Here is a 23,704-nt window from a genome sequence, read left to right as displayed (position 1 = left end):
GATTATGGGGGGACTGTGCAGGAAGGACAGGAAAGAGTCCAACTGTCAGAATTATTTAAAAGATCTCTCGAGAAGGAAGGTCTTTATCCACAGGAGGTGAGCTTTGTCTGGCAGAATGGAGGAGACCAAAACCAGGCATAGCATACAGAGAGAGAGAGAAAGGCTTCAGAAGGACAGATAAGTGTCGGACGCAACAATAAACAAAAATTCCCAGTTATCTTTAATTCTCTTCTGGTCCTGTCACGGGGAAAGAGGTCCCGTGGCAATAACAGAAAGGAATTCAGTACCTCCGCTGTTACTGTAGTGCCCTCCTGGGACAGATGGACAATATTGTTGTGCATCTGCCCTGCTAACAGGCTTCATCCCATGAAGAGGTTCTGGCTCTTCTCAGCACCTCCCAAAGTGCCCTGAAGCCTCATCCTGCAGCCAGAGGCCCTGGAGCATCCCCAGAGCAGAGAGACCAGGAGACCGAGGCGACCCAAGGACCCGGCTTGGGAAGACGGGAATTGGGAGAAGTGTGTGCTCAGCCCCAGCTGATACCTGCTACCAAACAGCTGTCAAGCAGTGATGGAAAAACCACGCAGCATCTGTTTTCCAGAGGAGAGCCGTGCTTGTGAGCCGCAGTGTGCAAGGGCTAAAATCTCTTTGTTAAAACATATGTTGCAAGAAATGAGCAAAATCTAAAGTAAACAGTTTACACAGAGGTGAGCATCTGCTGATTGCTGGTATATACAGGCAAAATGAGTCTCTGTTTGAAAATGGCCTCATTTTGCCCTTGCCTGCCTTTTTTATATAGTGGAATAACTGACTTTTCAGCAAGGCAGAAGGCTCCCTTACTTATGTTTCCACAGTGCATTTTCTCTCCCAAACAATGTGTGCTGCCCCAAGAGCCTAATTATCACCTAAGAGATGTTAACAGCCAGATCATTGAAACTTCCAAAAGGTTTTGATCAAATACAAGCAAGATGTAGTTTGTATTTTGCTGCCCTGTATTCCAGGAGCAGCTGGTCTCCTGAGGTAGTAAAGTGTGGACTAAGTTAATGAATTTAAATATGCTTCTGTTAGATCTTTTAATCACGAATGTAATTGCATCTGGTAGTCTTTTTAATTTTTAAATATAGAGTATGTGATTGGCTTTTTTTTCTTTTTCTTTTTCAAATCTATTGCTACTGTTCCTCCCTTCAGGGAATTCTCCAGAAGGCAGACCTTGTCTTCCCAGAGTGAACATTGTGAATCTTTACTGTACTGATTCTTTCAGTATTAATTTTCTGTATTAGCAATTCTCTTTCTGTCCCTCTCTACAACTGCTTCTGTCTTTGTTATGTCTGGCATAAGGAGGATACACATGTAGTAACAGGTACACCAAGCCCAAGTGTGGAGTGGGAGGAATTTAGGTTTGGTTTTCTCTGTCTCTGATACATACCTTTCATGCCAGCTTGTCTCTAGGCTGACTGGAATAACAGGATGCACAACAAGCATCAGCCCAGCTTCTCAGAAAGACTAACAAGGGGAATTTGAACCCCAATACCTGTGTCCCACAGTCGACTGAGAGATGTAGCTTTTCTGTGTTTGAGCTGATTGATAATAAAAAACATCATCAGGCTAAATGGAACAAACAAAGGAAGCAGTGCTGGCCGTTCCTGTGATGCTAAAAGCTTTCCAGATCTCTTGCTTTTGTACACACCCTCTCTTTGGAATGAAAAAATGAAATATGCCAAGCTGAGATCCCACAAAGTATTCAAAGAAACGGATTGCAATGACCCTGCTACCCTCCAGCTCCCATTGGCAAAATACTCAAAGAAAAGATAAATTCTTATGTGAAGAGACAGTCAGGGGATTGAATGACTGAAGGCTGTGGGATATGGAGCCTCATATAACAAGATCACCAGCTCTCATCCATCCCAGGTTGGTAGTGACTGAAAGCCTCTCCAAGCTCAGCTGTTTGCCATTGCATCTGAAAGAACTAATGGCCTCAGCCCAGCAGATCCCAGTGGGCAGAGGCTTATCACAGCATGCTCTAGGGATGTAGATTGCCACATTCTTATTTCAAAATTTACCAAACACAAGAAACTTTTTCTCTGTGATAATTGTTTTGACAGAGAGACTAAGCACATGCCTGCATTCAAAATGTGATTATTTCAGTAGAGCTGTGCTGATAAACCCCTTCTGGAAGAGAACTCACACTGGCAAGCGTTCCTCTGCCTCTATAACTTAACCCATTTCCCTGGAGAGAAAAAGCTATACCCACAACTGTATATATAGCGACCCACAACTTTTTGCTGGCATCACTATTTGGCTGACAATGTTATTTTATTATTTACTTCTCACAGTACAGCTATGCCAGCAAAACGTTTCCATGTAACCTAAGCCTATGAGTGAGAAAACTTTTGTGTAAATTTTTTGGAGGTGATGTTTCATAGTCAAGCCTGAGGCAGAGACTTAAGCAAAAGGCTCTATAGATACAGAATTGTAATCACATAACGCAAAACGCAGTGTTCCACAGTTATGTATGCAACATCACCTGCAGGCCAGGGGGCACTTCGTATGCAATGTTTGTGTAAGCAGTGAATATATGCCATTAAATTGGAAATGTAAATACCAGTGGCAAGTACTGTAAGTGCCTTGGGAAGGAAAGTTGTGTGTGCAGAGAATTGCCTTGGGAGGATCGCTTGTGCCGACTCTCATACTTGGTTATGCCACCCCATCAGAGGCTGTGGCTGGTACCCAGTTGTGGTGACTTCAGTGCAGCATGGGGTGCTGTCGGGTGGCATGCTGGCATCGCTGCCTCCAGCCCCAGTACGGAAAGGGAAATATTCACAAATACCGATTCCCGTCGTCGTCCTCCCCCACCAACCCAATTCAATGAACTTGCACTTGTGGCCTTAATATGTAAGACATAACAAATCCCATGAGAAGGGAAGAAAAATATTGCCATAAGGAGAGCTTCCCCTCTCTGCTGGCCCAGGCGGGCAGCGCTCTCTGCTGCAGGTAACATTCAGCAGCGGGCAGGTGCCATCTAGTGGGAGCTGGGCCGCATCCAGCCCCGCAGCCGGGCTGGGTCTTGGGGAGAGCTGGATTTTCCCTTTGCACTGGCATGTTGGGGTATTCCCAGGCTGCAACAGAAGCAGGAGGAATAGTCCCAGTGTGCACTTTCTTTGGGAAGATGCAAAGGGTTTGTCGGAGCTGAAAGCAGTGCTTTGGGGAATTGCAGCGTACGCTTTTAAGCACATAAGTAGACTTCCCTGCAGTAGAGCTGCAGAGGAGCTTGGTTGCCTTTCAGCCAGCTAGGACACCTCCGGAGTCCTTCAAATGGAAGGTGAGGCAATAGTATTGGCCTGTATTTTAAAAAAATAAAGTGTCTCTCAAGGATTTATTAATCACAAAGCTGCTTTTCAGAATCACATTCAACACATTGCTGCTTTTCTGGTAGTAATAAGTGCTCCTACTAGCCACAGGGCAAAGGATCTCGTTTACCACCCTTAGAAGCAGAAGAACCCATGGTTTGTTAGGGCATGATATCCTTTCTTCACAGTCCAGGGGTGCTGTCCATTTGAAATACCCACTTGGTGTTTCATTGGATTTTACATTCACTCAGATTTGCTAGCTCTTTCAGCCTCATAATGTATTGGTCTGAGGGATCACCCAACAGAGAAATCCTGTGGTTGTTGAAGTTTTGAAGACTCATATGTCCCTTTGAAGACCTAAACCACGAGCCTGAGCTGTGATTCCTGTGAGTGCAGCTAAGAGGAAACAAGAGGATTCCTGTAATTAGAAATAGCTCTGCTGTTCCTTGCACCTCTCTCGGCAGTGCCTGGGACAGGTCGCTGTCAGACAGGATGCTGACTGGCCTAGACGGATCAGTGATGGATTTGGAGCAGACCTTTCCAGCTCTAACTCAGCTAATGAATTTTGCAGTCTTTGTTAGCTTCCTCAGTATGGTGATTCACTTAGGAGAGAAATTGTTTCTGTGACCTAGACCGTCACTTTGACAATTCCTGTTGGATATTTCTGTATGCCTGCTTTAAATGAACTGTGGCTACTGAGGTTGGCAGAGTACTAGTGCTGTTTGGTATAAAATACCTGCACCTTGTACTGCATGTGTTACATATTTTCGTTTTCTCTAAGAAACAATATTAGCAAAAGTGTTAATTGCAGGCCAGCTTATGCTATGTTGTTTTCAGGCTCAAGCAAAAGAAGTTGAAACCAAGAATTAACCTACTGTTTTCAGATCACCGATTTGTGAAAAAATGAGTAATGATGCCCATGAAGTCTCCAGTTGTGCTGTCGGGAAGAGCTGGTATTGGTTACAGTACAGCATAATGAATAGCACCCTCTTCATCAGGCCGCAGCCCTTCCTGTCTGCCTCAGCCCAACTTCTGTGGTGTTTTTAAGAGCAATCTCCAAGCACTTCCTTAGGTCTGAATCTGGATGCTGTGCCACATGCAAAATGCACTGCAACATGAGTTTCTGTGCTGGCATGGCCTGTGTGAGATCAGTTGCTTTTTGCTGCATACCCTTTGATGGATCTGTTGCATACGGCTTTTAGTAATGTCTTGATTTCCCAGGAAATAATGTCTTTTAGACAGAAGCCAGGCATCTTGTTACTCCTGCCAACTGGCAAGAGGGGGTACGTATATGCATATAGATATTTGGTGTTTAATAATTGAGGCTGGATATATCAAGGTTGGCAGCATGTCTTTCAGCTTTAAAGACAGGGCATTGTTACAGGAAAATGGGATGTTTTCCCATGCTGAAGACAGATTTTTCCTCCCCAGCTAATCCTGGTGTCTGCAGCTGCTGTCTAGATATCACCTCCTAAAAGGCAGGGAATGAACTTCTGAACATCTGTAACAGCTACATTAAGTGGCATGGTTTATTGTAGAATTATGGATGATGATGGCTGGATTACTAAATTGTAAATCAATCAAAGGCATTCTGATGATACTCTAAACCATGAGAGAGAGACTCATGCAGGAGACGACAGTGATTTATTGCACCAACTGGTAACACATCTATCCCCAGTCATTTTTATTTATCATTATTTTGAAAAGATTTCAACCCTTCATAAAAGCGAATAAAAAAAAGAAATCTGTAATGATGATAAAGTTTTGCTGTAATGAAAATTGACTGCACTGTGATTCCTGGTGATAGGAAAGTGGAGAATAAGGAACTTAAGATACACAAACTTCACAATAAATTAGTTGAACAATTGCCTTTCTTTAATTGTCTTTTACAAGCAAATGAAGGGAGCTTTTTCCTTTTTGTTCTTAAATCTATTCCTTTGAAAGTGTCTCACGCTATCTGTAGTTTTAAACCATTGGTACCCAGGATTTTGAATGCTTAGCAAGTCATCCATTTCCAAGGCATTAGCAACACAGACAGGATTTATTTCAATCTCTGCAGTTGATTCTTTGATCCGGGGCTTGCTTAAGTGCATTCCAGTGCAATTAATTAGAAAAACAGTATAGGGCAGTAGCAACTCCAAGTGATCTTAAACGTAAAAGTGGCTGATTAGTAGCTCAGCTTTCTTGAGGATTATCTATTTGTTGCTTGACAGCATCTGCTATTCCTGAGCGAGGGAGAATCAGTTAATTGAGAAGAGGGAGCTTTGGTACTCTTTGTAAGCCACTAATATGAATATTCGCAAGAAAAGAAGCAGTGTGGGAACCTCTCCCAGCACTAATTTTAAGAAGGAGCTGGGTAAATGGAATTAGGACCAGTCACCTATCTCATGCCATCAGGGGTATGGCAGTACGTAGTTCACATTGATTTGCTTTGCTGGGTAGTAGTTCCCTTTCGCTAGCAGCCGTATGTGGCTCACAGAAGAGCAGAGGAGCTCTTTGGAAACCAGTCCTTGCAACAGCTTGCACTGTGGCTGCTTCCAGGAATAGCTTGTGTGGCTCTGTGGTTTTCTTCCTTGGCATGTCTTGTTTCTTGATGTACCCTGGCTGGTTGAAAGTTATAATGTTTACCTGTATGTCCAGGACATGTCAATTGAGTTTCAAAATTCTGTGCATCTCGATTCTGTTTCCTAAGTCTTCCCACTCCAATCAATAAAAGTAGCCATCCATCAATTTTTGACTGGAACAAGATTGATCCACGAGCAACTCACGGGTGTCTGTGTTGCAGTTGCAGTTGCAGCTGCCTGACACAAATACTGCATCCCTTTGGACTGTGGCAGGCAGTTGCCAGGGAATTCAGTTGTCCTGCATAAGCGATCAATACCTGCTCCTCTGACTACTCTTGCTCCCTTAATCTTCCTGTATGGTTTCTTTATAATGTAATCTTCTTCAAGGAGACATACTTCCTGTCTATCACGCTGTTACACTTTTCTTGAATGTTTCTTGAATCTCAGGGCCAGTAGAGCTCCTGTGAGTCACAAGAGAAGCTGGCTTACAGTTCAAAAGAAAATGCAAATTCCAGCCTATCTGCTTTGTTTGCAGCTGATTCGGATAAATATCTTTGCATATTGCATAGTTACTTCTGCTTTGTCTTTGGGCTATTTCAACTTGCTTCTGGTTTTCTTTTTTCTGTATGGCAATATCCCGATCATTCTTTCTTCTGCATCCTGAAGTGTGCAGGAATCAGATGCAGAAATCCTGCTTTATTAGGTAAAATATGCACTTGTTTTATTCATTGTATCCATCTTGACACCTGGGGAGGCTGAATCCCTGTCATTCTCTCTCTTTCCAGGGCAAAGACAGTACGAAGGTGTGCAGATTTCCGTGCAGAACCAGTGCATTACAGTCCTGCTGACAAGGGGGAGACTTAAAATTCAGCCTCCCTGATAACATGGCAGCCTGCACTGGCAGTTTATTAGGGGACAGCACTTACCCCCTGGAGGTAGAATGACACCCCAAATGTTTTCCACTTAAACTGTCTAGTGATAGGGTGAAAACTGCTATCCTGTGCTACCTATCCAGTGCAAATTGGTCTAACGCAGAGATGAAAAGTTCAGTGTCTCATTGCAAACGTCTCATTACTCTTCAGGGGTTGATTTGTTTCTTGCTTGTTTCTAATGTGACTAACGTACAGGGAGAAACTAAAAAAAAAAATAGTGGGTACAGTACCCTTCTAGCAAATATTTCTTAGTAAATATGGCTGTAATGTGTTACTAAAATCTGTATTTTGTGTAATACTAAAATCAATAAAAATTAAAGTCTCTGTGATGGAGCCAGTAAGTGAAGGGAGTGAAAATTTTTCTTAAGGAGAATGGCGGTGTTTTTTCATCCTGAAATTTCCTACCTTCATGACAGCAGGGGCAATAACAAAAGCAAAAGAATGCAAAGAATAGGCATGGATTGCAGTCCACATTTCTACTGTCTGTCCTCTGCCAGCACTGATGTAATCCTTCTGGCAGTGAAACTTTCCATTGCAGTCTGTCAGCATTCAGATGTGCTATTGATTAGTCAGTTTACTAAGGTCACTTAGGAATCACAACAAACCTCCTGAAACTTGGGAAAGGTAGTAAATCAAAGGTATTTGATTTGTAACTTACCATCATTTTTGGTGCCTTGCTTCAGTAGAAGACAGCAGTCAACATTTCCTAAGCACTTGATACGAGCATGGTTATGATGGCAAAAGAAAGCACTTGTTTATAAACGGTGCAAGTAACATAAGCTTTTAATGGGTCCTAGAGGAGTCCAAGGCTCCAGAGGGCTCTGGAATGCCTTCGACTCCGCCCCCATCTGCTCCCCTTACCCTGACCCCCGCTTTTTTTTCCCAAGCCTTTGGCCAATTTTCATCACATCTGTCATTTTGAAAAATTAACTGGCAGTTCACTCCTAAAGATCATAACGTCATGTATCTTTTTTTAGATTAACTTGTTTGCAAGAGACAGTGCAACAAGAAATCCTTGTGCTTACACAGCAGCTGAATTTTCGTGAAAAGCAGAGATGTTAAAACTCATAGTCTGTGTCTATTCTGCTAATTGGATATAAAACATGAGACATAAGGGTGATAGGACCATACTTGCTTCCCGGGTAAAAGACTATTAATAGTATATTGCTAACAAATCTGAACGCGGGCTGAGTGTGTAACAACGTATTATGAACACAGCAATTACCAGTACTGCACAACACCAAGATCTAAGGTAAAAGCATACCCTCATTTCACTTATGGAGATAATGATCCTGAATGTGTCCATTTCTGATGGTTGCAGAGGAATTAATACCCAACCATACCTATCTTGATGCTGCATTTGATTCCAGGCATAAAATGCTCCCTTGTATTACCATATATATAAATCTCGTCAGTATGGAATAGTCTGTATCATACTGCCACTCCCAAGGTGGGTGTCAAGGCTACATGTGTCCTCCCAGCTTGCTAACAAACCAGGGTTTCACCCATCTGCCCTTGGGGCTGACTTCCATCCTTTGTACCTCCACTCCAGCTCTGCAGCCTTTGCCAATACAATTCAGAAGGAATATCTATGTAAAAGGAATATATACATAATAGTATTCCAACTACTGCTTTGTAGACCTACCTTTCTTTGTAGGTCAACTTTAAATAGAGACATCTCACAATGAGTTGTTGTTACTGCACTGCAGACACCGTTGTGTGCAGAGGCACGTGCAGACACACAGCATTATCGCTCCTCCAGATTCCAGAATCAAGGCTGAATTGCTGCAGAGTGTCCAGACCGAGCACACAGATTGATCTTTTCCTTGGTTTCATGTCTGCAGGTTTCTTCACCACCAGGCTGGAGAAGACCCTTGCAATTGTGTTTGACTCTATCCCGTGTTTTTAAAGCTGTGACTCAGAGCCCATGCACGTCTTGCAAACACCGAAAGGGAAGCTTTTCTTTAAAGTTGTTCTGAGTGGATGGAGGGGTGATTGTTCCTCTTGTGAAGTGCCTGAGCTGCTGCTTGCTCTTTTGTCTCCTTCACTGTCAGCTTCTGTTATCTTTTCTACCGCCTTTGCAAGAAAGATGTGTTGTGTTTGGTACACACAGGTACAAACACCCACGAGCTTCACGCTCCCTGGCTGGCATTGCAGCGTGACCGTTCATGGTATGATGAAAAGCTGCATCACTGGGATTGTGAAGCATTCAAAATCCTCCACATTTTACAAAATACACAGGGGAAAAAAGAGAGGTGTGGCTTTTCATGCATGCCTACTCACAGATTATTTTTTTAACTCTGGGTTAAATAGTACTGGTATTTTTAAGTGTATATTTAATGAATATAACACATTTTAATTCCTGCTAAAAGATAGAAATATGTAATAGATTCTGACTCTACAGCTATTCAAATCCAAAAGACCAGACCTAAATAATCTTGGATTCATTTACACTCTGAAGTCTCATGCAGATCTACTTACACCCTCAGCCAGTATTGCTGTAGCTGCTGGAATTAGAGTTTACTTTTTTTTTCCATTTGTAATCTGTTCTGTCCCAAGGTTTTTAGGATAGGATAGGACAGAGTAGAGTAGAGTAGAATAGAATAGTTCAGTTGGAAGGGACCTACAATGAGCGTCTAGTCCAACTGCAATTCTTCTGGGCAGTAACTGTGAACTGGAAGGGCAGCAGGTAAGGCTGCAGCCCCAAAGGCCATATAAATGTTGCCAGCTATAGAAGTGCTCTTTTTTTCAGGAGCTGCTGGTGCTCACACCCCATCCTGTGTTTCAGAGGGAGTTAGACGTCATGTCAGCGAGGATCCAAAGCTCCGAGCACCCAACAGGCGCTCATATGTAGGGTTCCTAGGCCAGGGTGTTCCGCAGACTCCAGAATCTGCTTTGAAACCCCTTTCTTGGGAATGGAGGAATACATGTGTGTGTTAAACTGCATTTAAGATATCCTGGAAGAATGGCCCTTCTTACTCCCCCATTGCCTTAACAGGAGCTGGAGGCGCAGATCAATTATTAGTGGTTTTGTAGAGCTGGTGTGACACGTGAGACTCCACTTTGCATGTGCCTGAGATAGGATAAACAGGCAAGTGGTTTCTGGAGCATCCACACACAGGCATTCATGTAGCAGCTTTTTGTTTAAACACTCAAAAATACAGCCAAATTGTGAAAGGGTGTAACCTCCCCATAACTCTGCTTCCTTTTCAAGAAGGGGTAGCTGGACTGAAACACCCAATTTTACCTGCTGAAACCCACCCTTGCGTATTTAGAAACCTGTGCTTTGGATTGCATCCAGCTGAGAGAGTCTGTGAGACTTTTTCCATTTGGAAGAAAAGCACGTCAATTTGTCTGTAGTACGAGAGTATTCTCTTCTGCCTCCAACTCCTGAAGTAGCCTGAGGGTTGTTATTAGGGGTTAGCTCTCAGTGGGCTGTCAGCAGCATGGCCCAGGCATCGCTGCATGGGGAATTGGCCCATGGTGAAATCGGACCCTAGGAAGAGTCCCTGAGTCAACATCTGGAGGGTGAGCAGAGCCTGTGTAATGGTCGGTTGGTTACCTTTGAAAACATCTTTTAATACAGCAGAGTCTCAAGAGCAGAGATCATCAGGCAAAACAAACGCAACTGTGCAAAACAAACCCAGTTACCAAAGCAAGCACTGTCTTGCTGTAAAGACACCCCCCCTTGTTTACTGGAAAAGAAAAACATTGATGTAGGTGTTTACACAGTGAGTACTGGAGGATTGGCTTTGCTATTAAGTTTCTTGGCTTTTGGTGTTTTGTGTAGCAACTTTTATTTAAACATAGGGGACAGAAGAGACTGGTTGGTTTGTTCGTTTGGGGTTTTCTTTCTTTTTCTATGGCTTTTAAAGGGTTGAGGAGTTTATTGTGTGTGAAATGCAGGAAGAGTCTAAATGAACACCAGATGAGAGGAAATAGACTGAGGAAAATTAGGGCTATTTGCTACCAAAGGAAGTAATCATTGTACATATATTAAATTGCAATCTCTAGCTGAGAGTGTGTTTTGTTATGCAAGAAACCTGACTGTAGAGTAAAAAGGGAAATACGTGGAGTCTTCACAAGTTTGGGCTTTAAAAGTGGTAAGCAGGGTTTGGTGTACTGGTGGTAAATAAGGTAGGAGGCAACTTTTACTGCAGCAAGTGGTGGGGTTGGCTGGAGAGTGTTCTGCACCCCAGAGTTTCCCACCATAGCAGAAGGTCATTTTGTGGCTCTGCGCAGAAGGGTAAAACAGTTTTTCATATGTCTGTTATTTGTAGGTAACGTTTAGTATGACTTTATAGTGAGAATATAAATTCCTTATAAACTTTCATCTGCCACATTCTTAGTTCATCCATTGTTAGAGACACCTGACTCACCTTTACTTACCTGTAAGTCATTGCTGGAACTGCTCCTTTATCTCCATTTTCAGTGGAGATAACCATTACCTAATAATCCCCTTAATTGTCTCTGTAAGGTGAGGGTTTAAGTCATCGCAGTAAGGGGTGCTGGCTGCTCTAGTTCTTCTTTCCTTGGTCACTGCAGACTAACAGCAGGGTAGGTGCACATTTTCATTTTGCTGGTGGGAGGCAAAATCACTGGTTGTTTTAGGGATAAACTATTTACAGTGAGAGCCAGTATGAATTGAATAAGGACCCCCACAAATGATGAGGAGTGCATGATATGTGGACTTGGCTTACAAAGATGCTTTAAATCAGCCACAAATTTGACATTACTACTTCTTTTAAACAAAACAGTGTTTCTTATTCCTGCAAGCTGGCAGACACCCTGTTCAGTTCAGTTAATTCAGCAGGGACATAGAAAGATTTTTTTATTATTTTTTTCTTTAGCAGTAGAAAAATTGTAGCCTGGGGGCATGTTGCTTTGACAGATTGGGGTTATATGGTTGAAGCTGACCTATGCAGCTTCCTTCCCCTTCCCCCTCCTGGCAGGCAGGATGAAGCATGTATGATTGGAAGTGGCTATCCTTATTTTGCTCTTTATCTGATGGAAGGCCACCACAGTAGTCAAGAAGGACTCATTATAGCTTTTGCTTTTCCTGTGAGGGATGCTTGAAAGCTCAGTGAAGAACCTGTAGAAATAAAAAATAAGATATTTCAGCTGTGTGGGAGGGAAGCATTTAATCACAGTGAAGAATAGGGGATTGCACAGTCAAATAAGCAGTTCTTGGCAGATTTTAGAGACCAGCAGTGGGAAGTAAGAAGGGTGTATGGAATAGGAGTGTAGGAAAGCATAAATGGAAATGAACTGAAGAGAGATAATAGCATCATATTTAGAATCTGTCACTTTATCAGAATTATGTTGACTGGTTATTAGCAAAAGAGAAGGAATTGGTTTTTTAGAGGAAGAAGGGTTTCGTTTCCTCTTCATTAGCTGAGGAACGTGCTGACAGGAATTAAGGCAGAATATTACTAAATGGGGGTTTCAGCCACTCCCTCCTGTCTGCAAGAAAGGGTTATTTTTAACCCAGATCTGCTCAGTGACTGCATTTGCAGCATGGGCCTACAAAAAAAACCCCAAACCTCTGCTGGCAAAAACTAAGGCTGCTTTGTGCTGCTATGTGAGAATGGGAAGGAGAGGTCTGGGGTGGGAATCCTGTGGGGCAACAGTGCCCCTGATGCCTGTGTCATGAAAATATGCCTCAAGTTAACTATTGTCCTCTGACCTCAATCCATGCTGAAACAGAGGCTTTGCATAATCATTGAAGGAGACGGTTCCTGCTCCAAAAGATGTTATGTTTTGAATTGCCAAAATGGACAAAGGAGATATTGTCAGCCCTTCACACATGGGAAACAGAGGCAGAGAGAGAGATTTGTTTGGGGCACATAGGCTAATTTTGGCAGAAGGGGTACTTACACTCAAGTTGCCTGAATTCATTGTGTACTACAACTGTAAGATTGCCCTTCCTTTCTAATATTGGATTTTTTTCTCCCTGAAACTTCAGTTCTAGTACAGGTTGTTTATCAAAAACATGATTTCATTTTGCTCTGTTTAATAAATATGCTAGCGATTCTTTCCTCAGACAAAACTGTGCAGCTTCCATGCCGATCCAAGTTGCAACGCTGAAGTTGCAAATGCCCCAGGGACCTTCAGGTGAATTTTCATGTTGGGACCACCAGGGACAATAATGCGAGGACAGGCAGAGGTGTGACATTGGCTTCTGCTTTTCTTTGTCCTCCAGGGGATCACAACCCTATGGATATGTAGAAAGGGAGCCTGCAAAAGTAGTAATGCTGTTCTGCCCAGCTTCACACAGGAAGAAAAAGAAAAGAAATACCATACTAACTAAAATGTCCATTTTTCTTGCTCAAGCTTGTTAACTCCAGGAAGGCCAGTGAGTCTTGGCATTGCATGACCAAACTGGGGCTGTTTGGGTTTTTTGTGAGGCAGTATTGAGTGGAACCATCTGGGCTAGGAGAAGACCATACTTCTGAAATGAGCCTTTAGGAATACTTAAGTAGCTGTCAGGGGCACCATGCTGAAAGGAAGGGCACTCACAGCTGCATGTATTTTATATGTTTATTTTATCTCTGATGACAAAAGAGAACTTACTAGTCATGTGGTTCCTCATAAATTTCAAGCCACTGCTGACAAGTGGCACCGCCTGTGTTCTCAGCCACGGTGGCGCAAACTTCCCCTGACTTTCTGGCTCCTGATGTTAATAACAATGCTGCTAATGGATGATGCTGTAGAGAGATAACCTAACTTTTCGCTGAACTTAAAGGCAATCCCCAACTTACAGCTAGAGAATGGAAACTTCAGTATCTTAATTACCTTGGGTGAATACTTCCATGGTCATTCATCTAAGATCGAAGTGGCTCATCTCTGGTTCCTGAGGCCCCAGTCTTCCTAAAGGTGTGCTGTTCACTTTCCTGAGAGCTGAGGGAATCTGCACCTCTGAAACTAATATCCTTCCAGAAAGCTAAATACAGTTTTGGGAGCATAACTTTCAGTATGTCAACAGTGCATCTCAATTTAGGCAGTTTAAACTGTTCTTTTGCATTGCAGTCTCTCTTTGGTTTGGTTTTTTTTTTTTTCATTTATGCCCCATTGGAGCAGCTTCCCAAAGTACCTCCAGGGGCCTGGTTCTACTGCCTGTATTCCAAAGATGCATCTTATTTCTGTGTCAGGAGGCAAACTCCCCTCCTTCGAGCACTTTTCTATGTGACTGACCTGGAAGATTGCTCATGGTAAAATATTTATCAGTGTATCGCCTCAACTAAGATAATAGCTCTTGTAGTGCAGGTGTGAAGAAAGAAATACTTGCTCCTTAACCTTTTTTCAATCCGTATCCTGTTCAAGCTGTCTCTGTTCCAATGGACCCTAGAAGCTTTGCATGATATTTATTAATCTGATTTACTAATAGACTCCTAAAGTTGAGAGAGAAGACAAACTGGACTCAAACTTACAAGAACCAGATTCATGGCAGCTCTGCCACAGACACCCATTTGACTTCATGCACATCATTTAATATTTGTGGTGCCCCTGTCTACAAAATGCAGATACTAATTCTTTTTTTTTTTCCCTATCCATCCCTGTGTATACTGCAGGTTTGGGCAGGAATCAGCTCCCCCTCATACATAACAAACGAGTCCCTGGTCTTAGGTGAAACTCCTGGTTGCTTCTGTAAGCCACATAATAATAATTGGCTTCAACCTGTTTCAGGAAAAAATGCAGCCTTTGGATTACATTGGTGCAAATAAAAAGTCCACTGCAGTTCACAAGTCAAAAAATGCTGGTAGTGTTTAGCATCAGTATCTGTTGCTTGAACATGTGGCATTCATCATTGCTTTCCTTTTCCTTCCACTGTCATATTTTATCCCCATCTGTCAGATGTTTCTTAGCACTGTCTACATAAATCATAGCTGCATCTCAGTCTGGGTAGTTGAATCATTACAGGCTGCAATCAAAATGAAGGAAAAAGAGGTAAATTTAAAGGAAGTGTTTCTCTTACGCACTCTGCTCCCCTTCTTTTTCCCCTCTCCCTGTACACAGACAGTACTAGACAATATCACTAGACAGCGTGATACCCTTGCTATGAAGAGAGATGGAAAAGTTTCCAAAAATAGCAGATGTTTTTACCAGCCCTAGTTCCTAATTCTGAAGGCAGAAAGCAGGAGAGGAGTTGGAGACAGAGTGGACACCCATTGCCATTGTTGGAAAGACCAAAATTTACTGCTTTGGAACCAGCCTTCAGCAAGTTAGTAATAAATTGGGAAAGCCAACATTCCTTAAAATCAGACTTCCCGGGCAGTGTCTTTGATGTATTTTCTTAAAATTAAATTACTCTTATTGCAGTAGTTTAGGTTACTGCTAGGAATAATAATATTGAAGGTGCTAGGAAAATATGGATGTGTTATTAGCCAAAACAGATTTTTTTTTACACACCCCCCCCCAAAAAAACTGCAGTGCCCTCACAATGGCCGTCACATTCAGCTCTCCCAAGCCATGCCAGCAGAGCAGCGAGCCATAGCAGCATTCCAAAGATGCATTTCTGATGGGGAAATGAATCCACCGCCACCCCTATATGGAACATTTCCAGTAGTATGTGTGCATTACCCTGCCAAAGCCAGGTGCTCCCGTTTGCGCACAGTGTCACACAGCCCCATGTGCTGGGAGCACATGTGGATTTAATTCCCTGCCAGCTTTAGCAACTAGAGAAGGTATTTCTTTGTTCTAGAAACATTTGGAGACACTATAGTCCCAAGCTACTGGAAGTGAGGGGAAAAAAGGCCCATTTCTCTCTGTCTGGAGAGGGCTGTTGCAGACTGCCATCACTATCAATCCCAGAACTTTATCCAGGCTCAAGGTGGGCTGAAGCTAGAGGGTCTCTTTGTGCAAGACAGCTGTCATGTTTTCAGTTTAAGGGACAGCCTGTATTGTTTGGGACTTAATTATACTTGGAACAGCAAGAATGCCATATGTCACTATGTGTGTTCCTCCTGATTGTCTTGCTTTTTGCCCCTTTTTAGTCTCGTGTCAAAAGTGTGTCTTGAGTTTGTTTGAATTGATAGCAGATTAGCTGAAATGAGAATAAACTATTGCTACTATTGCTGGTTGTCAACTCATACCTTCTCTTTCTACAAAGCATATTGCATTCCTTATTTCCCATTATTTTTCACTTATGTTCCTGTGGTGTTATCCTGCTACTCACTGCAGACTCCCAGATTTCAGGTCGGCAGCCAGATCAATCAAGTAGCAGGTGTCCTGGTCAGCATCTGTATGAAGTGAAAATGATAGGCCTGGCTCATAAACAGACCAGTTGCTGGGCTGTCCTGCAGAGCAAGTCCTGGCTGATTCAGAAGGTGCATGGTTGTGTGAAAGGCCAGGCAGTCCCTGAAGTCACAGTTGCTCTCTGAAGTTGGTAGATGGGTTGAATCCTGATGATTTGTTCTTGATATTGCAGTCTGTTGCTGGAAGTGGATGTCCCAGTGAAAGCATTACTACTTAGCAAGACTAAAATGGTGGGCAATGAGAAAGAGAAACATGGGTCTAATGTTGCACAAACTACTTCACATGAGATATTGCAAGAAGAAAATAATCCAAGAGTACAGCGGAATGGATGCTGTGATGTTGATTTGCTCTTGTCTTTTTGGTATCTGCACTAGATCTCAGCTTGCCAAGCATCTTTCTTGTTACTAGCAGAGTATTTATTTTATTTTCTCTTCTTCTTGTAGAAAATTTTACTACATCACACTGCTGAGAGACCCCGTATCTCGTTACCTCAGCGAATGGCGTCACGTCCAACGAGGAGCTACTTGGAAGACCTCCTTGCACATGTGTGATGGCAGGACACCAACTCCTGAAGAGCTGCCGTCGTGCTATGAAGGCACGGACTGGTCAGGCTGCACACTGCAGGAGTTCATGGATTGCCCATATAATTTGGCCAACAACCGCCAAGTGAGAATGTTGGCTGACTTAAGCTTAGTGGGCTGCTACAACATGTCTTTCATCCCAGAGAACAAGCGAGCACAGATCCTGCTGGAGAGCGCAAAAAAGAACCTCAAAGACATGGCCTTCTTCGGCCTGACAGAGTTCCAGAGAAAGACTCAGTACCTGTTTGAGAGAACTTTTAATCTGAAATTCATCCGGCCCTTTATGCAGTACAACAGTACCAGGGCGGGAGGAGTGGAGGTGGATAATGACACCATTCGGAGGATTGAGGAGCTCAATGACTTGGACATGCAGCTCTATGACTATGCAAAGGACCTCTTCCAACAGCGCTATCAGTACAAACGGCAGCTGGAGAGGATGGAGCAGAGGATAAAGAATCGGGAAGAGAGGCTTCTTCACCGATCCAATGAAGCACTTCCCAAGGAAGAGACTGAAGAGCAAGGACGCTTGCCCACTGAGGACTACATGAGCCATATTATAGAGAAGTGGTAGCCTAGGCAGACTTTTATATTAATGATATTCTAGGGTTTCCATATAAAAGATCATGGAAGTAAAATTACAAAACCAACAAAAAATATTTTATTTAAAAGCAAGTCTGTAAAACAGAAGATAGATTGCTTCCTTAAGCATAGGGTCTTTTTACTGTTTCTTACAAGACCAATGAGATTCTTAAAAAAAAAATAAATACATAAAAATAAAAAAAAGGTCAACATTATAATGCAGAGGTAAAAAATGCACAAATGCAGTTGCCCACTCGTAAGGCCAAATACAAAAGAATGTTTATTATCCTCACAATTCAAACACAAATCGCAGAAGTAGGATTTTTTAAATCTGTTTATCCCCTGAGCATAATGATATAAAGATACATAATTAAAAAACAAGGAAACCGAGGTTTTCCTTTGTGGGTGTTTTTGGAGGTGGGATGGGAATTGCAATGCTTCTAAGTAAATGATAACGGTGACTAAGTTGAGGATGTGCTATCCTGTCAGGCTGTGATCTGAGCACAAAGGTGGTCACTTCATTTCAGTGGCAGCCACTGCCAGAAAGTAGAGCACCATAAAATAAGGAAAACATCAGAGGATGAGAAGTATTAAAGCAAATTGGCTATGGCCTAGGATACGTACTTAGCACAGTGGTTTTGATGCATTGCACTGATATCACGTATACATACACAACTTCATCACAATAATAATAGGGAATTCATGCACAGAGCTTCCAGATTTGTTTCACAGGCAGGTCCCAAAACAAGTTAAAAGCCAACCAAATTCCACATAGGCTCAAATGTGCACTCACATGCCATCCTGTCACCCTACACAACTGCCGCTCATACCTTCATCAGTATTATGTGTTAACAGCACATGAAAACTCTATCATACATACTAAAAAAAAGGAAGACTTTAAATAGCAAGAATCCCTCATAAATCTGCATGACAGGTTCCAGGAAGACCCTGCAAATAATCCCATAATTAATGGGAACATGATGAGGAGGTGATTTTGTTTTGTTTGTTGCTATGTGAAATACTGAACTAGAACAAGCATACAGACATACCCGTATCTGCATTTTTTCAGTTATTTTTACTTGCTTTAATCAAGAGATAATGGGCATCAGAACTGATTTAAGTGAGAACAGGATGGGGCTCTCTTCCAGAGCTGTGAAAATTTCTGACTCTGGGTCTGAATTAATTATGAGACAGTGCACATTGTCTTTTGGCAGAGTGCCTGTTCTGCAGCTCGTACTTTAAATGAACAAGCTGTGTTCATAAAACTGGAAAGGGGAATCATGGATAATGTTTTTTTAATCTCAGACCACTTTCAAAGCAGAACTCTTTCAATGCTGTTTTTTAGGGACTCATGTAAGTTTAATCCTCCAGTGTGGTGACAGTCTAACCAGGTTCTGCTTACTGACTTGTGAGTCATAGAACAACAATGACTTCTCTAATTCCTCTTCCCACTCACCAAATTAAAGTATGGCTTATTTTCTTGCTGTGGCAAACACTTCTTTGTTTGCCTGGAAGCATGGAAATGAAGCAGTTTTTGCCTGTTTCATGTCTCACCCCGTTATTACTCAGCCTGTAAGACCTGAACCAGCTATTGTTTAGGCTAAACTATGAACCAAATGGAATATGATCTGATTTTCAAAGGCCATGTTAACTGCAGATCAAATATGGCATTGAAATCACCAGAGGAGAGGCAGAGAGCTGATACATTCAGCTTTAGCATGCCATTTTTACAGTGTCCGTTTCCCATCCTACGAATCCACTGAAGTGCTGCTTGTTTTGTATTTTAATTTACTCTCTCTGCCTCTGTACACAGTTTCCAACAGTTTCCAATTCAGACTGACTTTTGCAAAGGACGTGGCTGCCTTAAGCAGAGGAGCTGTCTTGTTTCCTCTGTGTACACCCTGGGGGATACACCTTGCTTTTGGAGATGTTCTTCTCCAGAAGAGTGAAGATGACTAAAAACTTAAGAACAGTAAATACAAACAGCACTTTGGGCTCAAATACAACCCTGTTACAGTCCTGATCCAAAGTCCACTGAAGTCAAAGGATGTCTTTTGTATTGATTTCAGATTAATTTTGATCGGGTCTGCATCCTGGTGCTGCAAAGTGCCCAAGCACATGCTCCTCCATCTACAAGCACAGTGGGACGTTGTTACCCCTGCATTTGGCTGGTACCAATATTTGCTAGTGGTGTCGCTGTCTTTAAGGTTCTGCCACAAATGGCCCCTGTTCCCAGACGTGTAGCTTGGCCATAAGCATTTCCTCCTAGCTGAAAAGTGGGAAGCAAAATGAAGCCATTTTCAGTTGTTGGCTTGGGGGCAGAAGGTATTACAAATCCATTTGCTCATCTCTGCATTCCAAGACTGGGAGGAGCTATGTCTGCTAGTTCCCAGCGCTTTTATGTGTTGCTGTAACTAAAGAAAACATTTATATTTAAAAAATGCAATTTTACAGGCTGTTTACCCACAAAAACAATACATAAGATATAAAAAGCAACTGGTTTATATGCACAGTTTCCAGCTTTCCCCAAAGGCTTTTCACTGTGCATCCTGTGTTATGGATCCATAATGCACAAATGGTTACTGCAGCTAATCCATATCTGAGGTGTACCTCAGCGCAGCTCCGGCAGGGCTGTGCAGTGAATGCCCAGGCAGGTCTGCATATGCCAGCACTGACTTCTGAGAGCCATTCTGTACTGAAGGCCAAATTCTGCTCTCATCTACCAAAGGGTGACAGTAAATGGGACTGTGTATGATTAGGACCGGCATAATTTGGCCTGGTTTGCCTGAGTTGTTTCTGTTATGGGCTCTAAGTAACCAGCTGGATTTTAATGGATTTGTCTGCAGGTTCTCTAAATCAGAGGCAGCCTCTGACCCTAGAAGCATGTCAGTAGAAGACCTCATTCCAACATTTTCTTTGTAAGATATTACAGTAACAAGCAAAGGAAATGAAACTATCTTGAAAACTGTCTTGTTAACAGTTTCACTTCAACCCACAAAAGGAAGGCTGACCTCAGCTTAGCACTGAGGCCGAAATTTCTAGATTCAAATCCTGCCCCTGGCAAATGCCTCAGTTACTCCACCTGTACATTGGGAATAACAAATTTACACAATCTAAAGAGGCACTCCAAGGTACTACAAGTATAGGGCACTTTGAAACAGATTCTAAGTATTGGAAATGAAGAGAGTGACCCAAAAGTCATCCCTCGCTCTGGCTGCTGTGCTGGTCTGTTGATGGCTGTAGGCCATGCATGCTGTGTGCCAGAGCATGGGCTGCAGGACGTACCTGGCACTACTTTCTTCCTTGAGTGGGTTTAAGGGAACTTTTTTAACATAATGTGAGTGTAGTTTTTCGTGATTTATAGGTACTACATACAGTTTGAAGTGGTACAGTTTCTTTCATTTTTAGGACTGATTATTTGATGCTACAATAACATGAAAAATGTGTGTGTAGTTTTAAAATTAATGGAGAACAACAGCTTTAAGGCACTCCGGCAGAAGTAGTGGCTAGATAGTATATTCTTCTTCAGTATCTGCCCCTTTCTTCTAAAATGTTTTTCCTGTGACTTCCAGATGCACTGAGACCTTCTTCACTACATGAAGTGTTTCTTCAGGGGGCCTGTCAATGCATCATGATGCAGGTCAGGATAGGTGAATGCTGGGTACAGTGAGGGCAGGTGCAAGATTGCAACCTGTCTCTTACTGGAGTTGGTGAGGCAGCTCCCCTTGAATTCAGATTTTATCTAGTTGGATGCTTGACCATCCCACAATGTTTCTGCCATGGTTCCAGGGATACCCCGTGAAAAGCCTTTACAAAAGCTGAGGGTGTGTAAGGTATTCTAAGAGTTTATACAGTATTAGTGTGAGTGAGCATTTTGGACAGGCAGTTACCTGGTACCAGGCCAAAGATGAAGGCTCTTAGCCTCTGCCGTCTTACACTGTGCTGGCTCTTGCACATCCGCAAACGAGGGTGATGCTGAGTGGGGATTTCCTAGCAGACTCCATTCCTGCTTTGGGAGGGTGGAAAGGCCAAGACATGCTGCAGTGCTAAGAAGAAGGACATCTTTTTTTGCTTTTAGTCACCTGAACAGTGTGAACTTCACTGCTTGGTGGGTGTTGTTGCTGAAGAAAACTTTTTATTGATCATTTGTCTCATTCCAGCTAGCTCTGTTGAAGGAGTTTGCCTCCACCAAAGTTTACCGGACAGTCAGATGCCACCTTGTACCCTACCCAGGTCAAAAAATGCAGAATTGACTGGTAAGGTTGCAGACTCAGGCTGTCATGGGGTTCACAGCCATCAACAAAAAAAACTCAACAAAGGATCAGTGTGAATTTCTGGCTTGCCTGAATTTCTCCCTTCATGGCCAACATTTTGGAATAAATGGGGAGCACTTCAGGTTGATGTTTTTGCACCCCATAGTCCCTTACTTGCTTACAAAACTGGGGTGGCAATGGAAGCAGCATAAGAAAGATCCCAACAAGCTTTCGAATCCTCTCTCCCAGGGCTGTCCTGTAGGAGCAGAAAGGGCAGCACAGTTGCTGAGAGTATGAGCGAGACAGAAGGACCACCACAGTGGCAGGACGGACATGTCAGTTAGGAAGTTCTCACTCTGAGCCCATCAAATCACTTCACAGAAAACACCAAACAGCTACAGAAGGTAATGACTAACATTACAGAACAGGGCCTGAATAAGATTTATATCCTGGGGTTAAAAGCATCTCTAGCTTCTTACTGGTATTTAGAGTTACTCAGATCCCCTCCTGTCCCGTAGAATTTTCCAAATGTCACAAAAATGAGTAGCGCTACAGGAATTCACAACACAGACTATGCTAAACATTGTATTTCCAGGGCTATAGCTTGGAATGCAACTCAGTGTCTGCTGGATTCAGATCACAGGACTGGCTGCGTTATCTTTTTGTTCTTGTTTTCACTAATATTAGCAGATCATGTTCCAGTGGCAGAATTGAATGCAGGATTCGCTGCCTGATCAGCCGTAGAGCAAAGCTTTCAAAGCACAGGTCAGTTAGCAGCAGTTCAGGTAAACCAGTGAGCAGTGGAGCTCGTGTCTGCGCACACAATCCGAGCTATCTGTGGCTGTTTATTTTGCCCCATCTACAGGAGTTCTGCCAAGGTGAATGCAGTCCTGATAAGCACACGGGTATTAAAGCCTGTATTGTCCCAGCTGCAGGTGGTTTCCTCTGTAATTTTTAGCCATACAAGCTGAAAAAACCCAAGATTTGCAAATGAGTCTGTCTCATCCCTCAAAGCCCCACAATTCCCCCTTGCTGTTTTCCCCCAGGTGTCAATTCTGCAGACTGGATTGAGAGAGTTGTACTATAATGAATAATTTTATATTCAAATGGTTTACTGAGCATGATTTGTTTTGTACATATTGGAATATGATTTAACTTATTTTTATTGCCCCTTTTCATCTTTTCTTCATAAGGAGAAGACAAAAATCCCCACCCTCTCTCAATGTGAAGTTCCTGTTTGTGTGTAGTCTGCCAGGCAAACATGCAAAAGCCACAAGATTTCTCACCATCCCTACTGGTGTCTGATTTTATTTTTCATTGTCATTGGTTTTTGTCTCAGGCTTTGCTTATATTGTCTCTTCTTTCCTCTCTGCTGCACAATCTGCACAGGCAAGGGAAAGGGCAATGCAGGCAGGACTTTCTTTTTCTTCCTCTCCCCTTTCTTGTGTGCTTTACCTACCAAGGAACTCAGTTCTTATCTTCTAGGAGTTGTGTGACTGAGGGTAAAAAAATAAAACTGTCCCCCTACCCGCCTTCCATCCTCCATATTGTAGATCAAACAGATTCAGCTTTTCTGAAATTGATTGTGTCTGGAGTCATTCCGTTGGGCTGAATGTGTATGGTTTGCACTTTTTTTCCACTTCAGGAACTTAAAACCAACAAAAAATAAAAACTGTTTAACTTGAGCCAAGTAACACTTAAAGCTTTATATATTTATTTATAGCATCTTACAAAAAGTGTTAAAAGGTTGTTTTCTTCCACAAGAAAAATTGGATTTAAAAAAGAAATAATCTAATTGTTTTTGTCTAGATCAAGAATGAATGTTAGCAGATGAAATAAACCCTAAAACTGAGCATCTGTTGTGTGTGTTGTCCTTGCATGGGTCTTTGGATACTGTTTCAGTGTAATGTGTCTTGCCTTCCTGTATTACAGAGAGATAAAGCTACCAGTGGAGTTGATAGAGAATATTTGTTTTCTGCTGAAAGACCAGACTCCTAACACAGAAATATTCAAGCAGAAACTGCAGTCTGTTTATTCCTATTGTTACATTTAAGCCAACATTACAAAAAGCCCTTAAACCTCCTAAAACCAATCATCTTTTAAAAATTAATTACCTTTAATACTGTACAGTCCTCTTAGTTTTCTTTTTCACAGTCATTGCAATGAACAGATTTGCAGGTAATAAAATGGTGGTGG

General features: G+C 42.5%; 1 protein-coding gene across 1 annotated transcript in view; it reads left to right on the top strand.

Annotated features, from left to right (window-relative positions):
* Positions 1-23,360, top strand: part of HS6ST1 (heparan sulfate 6-O-sulfotransferase 1) — a 203,002-nt gene extending 179,642 nt beyond the window's left edge. The window contains exon 2 of the mRNA XM_052803731.1: positions 16,539-23,360. Within this exon, the coding sequence (XP_052659691.1) occupies positions 16,539-17,247 (709 nt within the window). The 3' untranslated portion in view covers positions 17,248-23,360. The remainder of the gene's footprint in view (positions 1-16,538) is intronic.
* Positions 23,361-23,704: the final 344 nt, after the last annotated feature.

This window comes from Harpia harpyja, chromosome 12 (genome assembly GCF_026419915.1).
Source record: "Harpia harpyja isolate bHarHar1 chromosome 12, bHarHar1 primary haplotype, whole genome shotgun sequence".
Taxonomy (NCBI): Eukaryota; Metazoa; Chordata; class Aves; order Accipitriformes; family Accipitridae; genus Harpia; species Harpia harpyja.
Note: the sequence above shows the minus strand (reverse complement) of the source record. Positions and strands in the feature narration are given on the sequence as shown.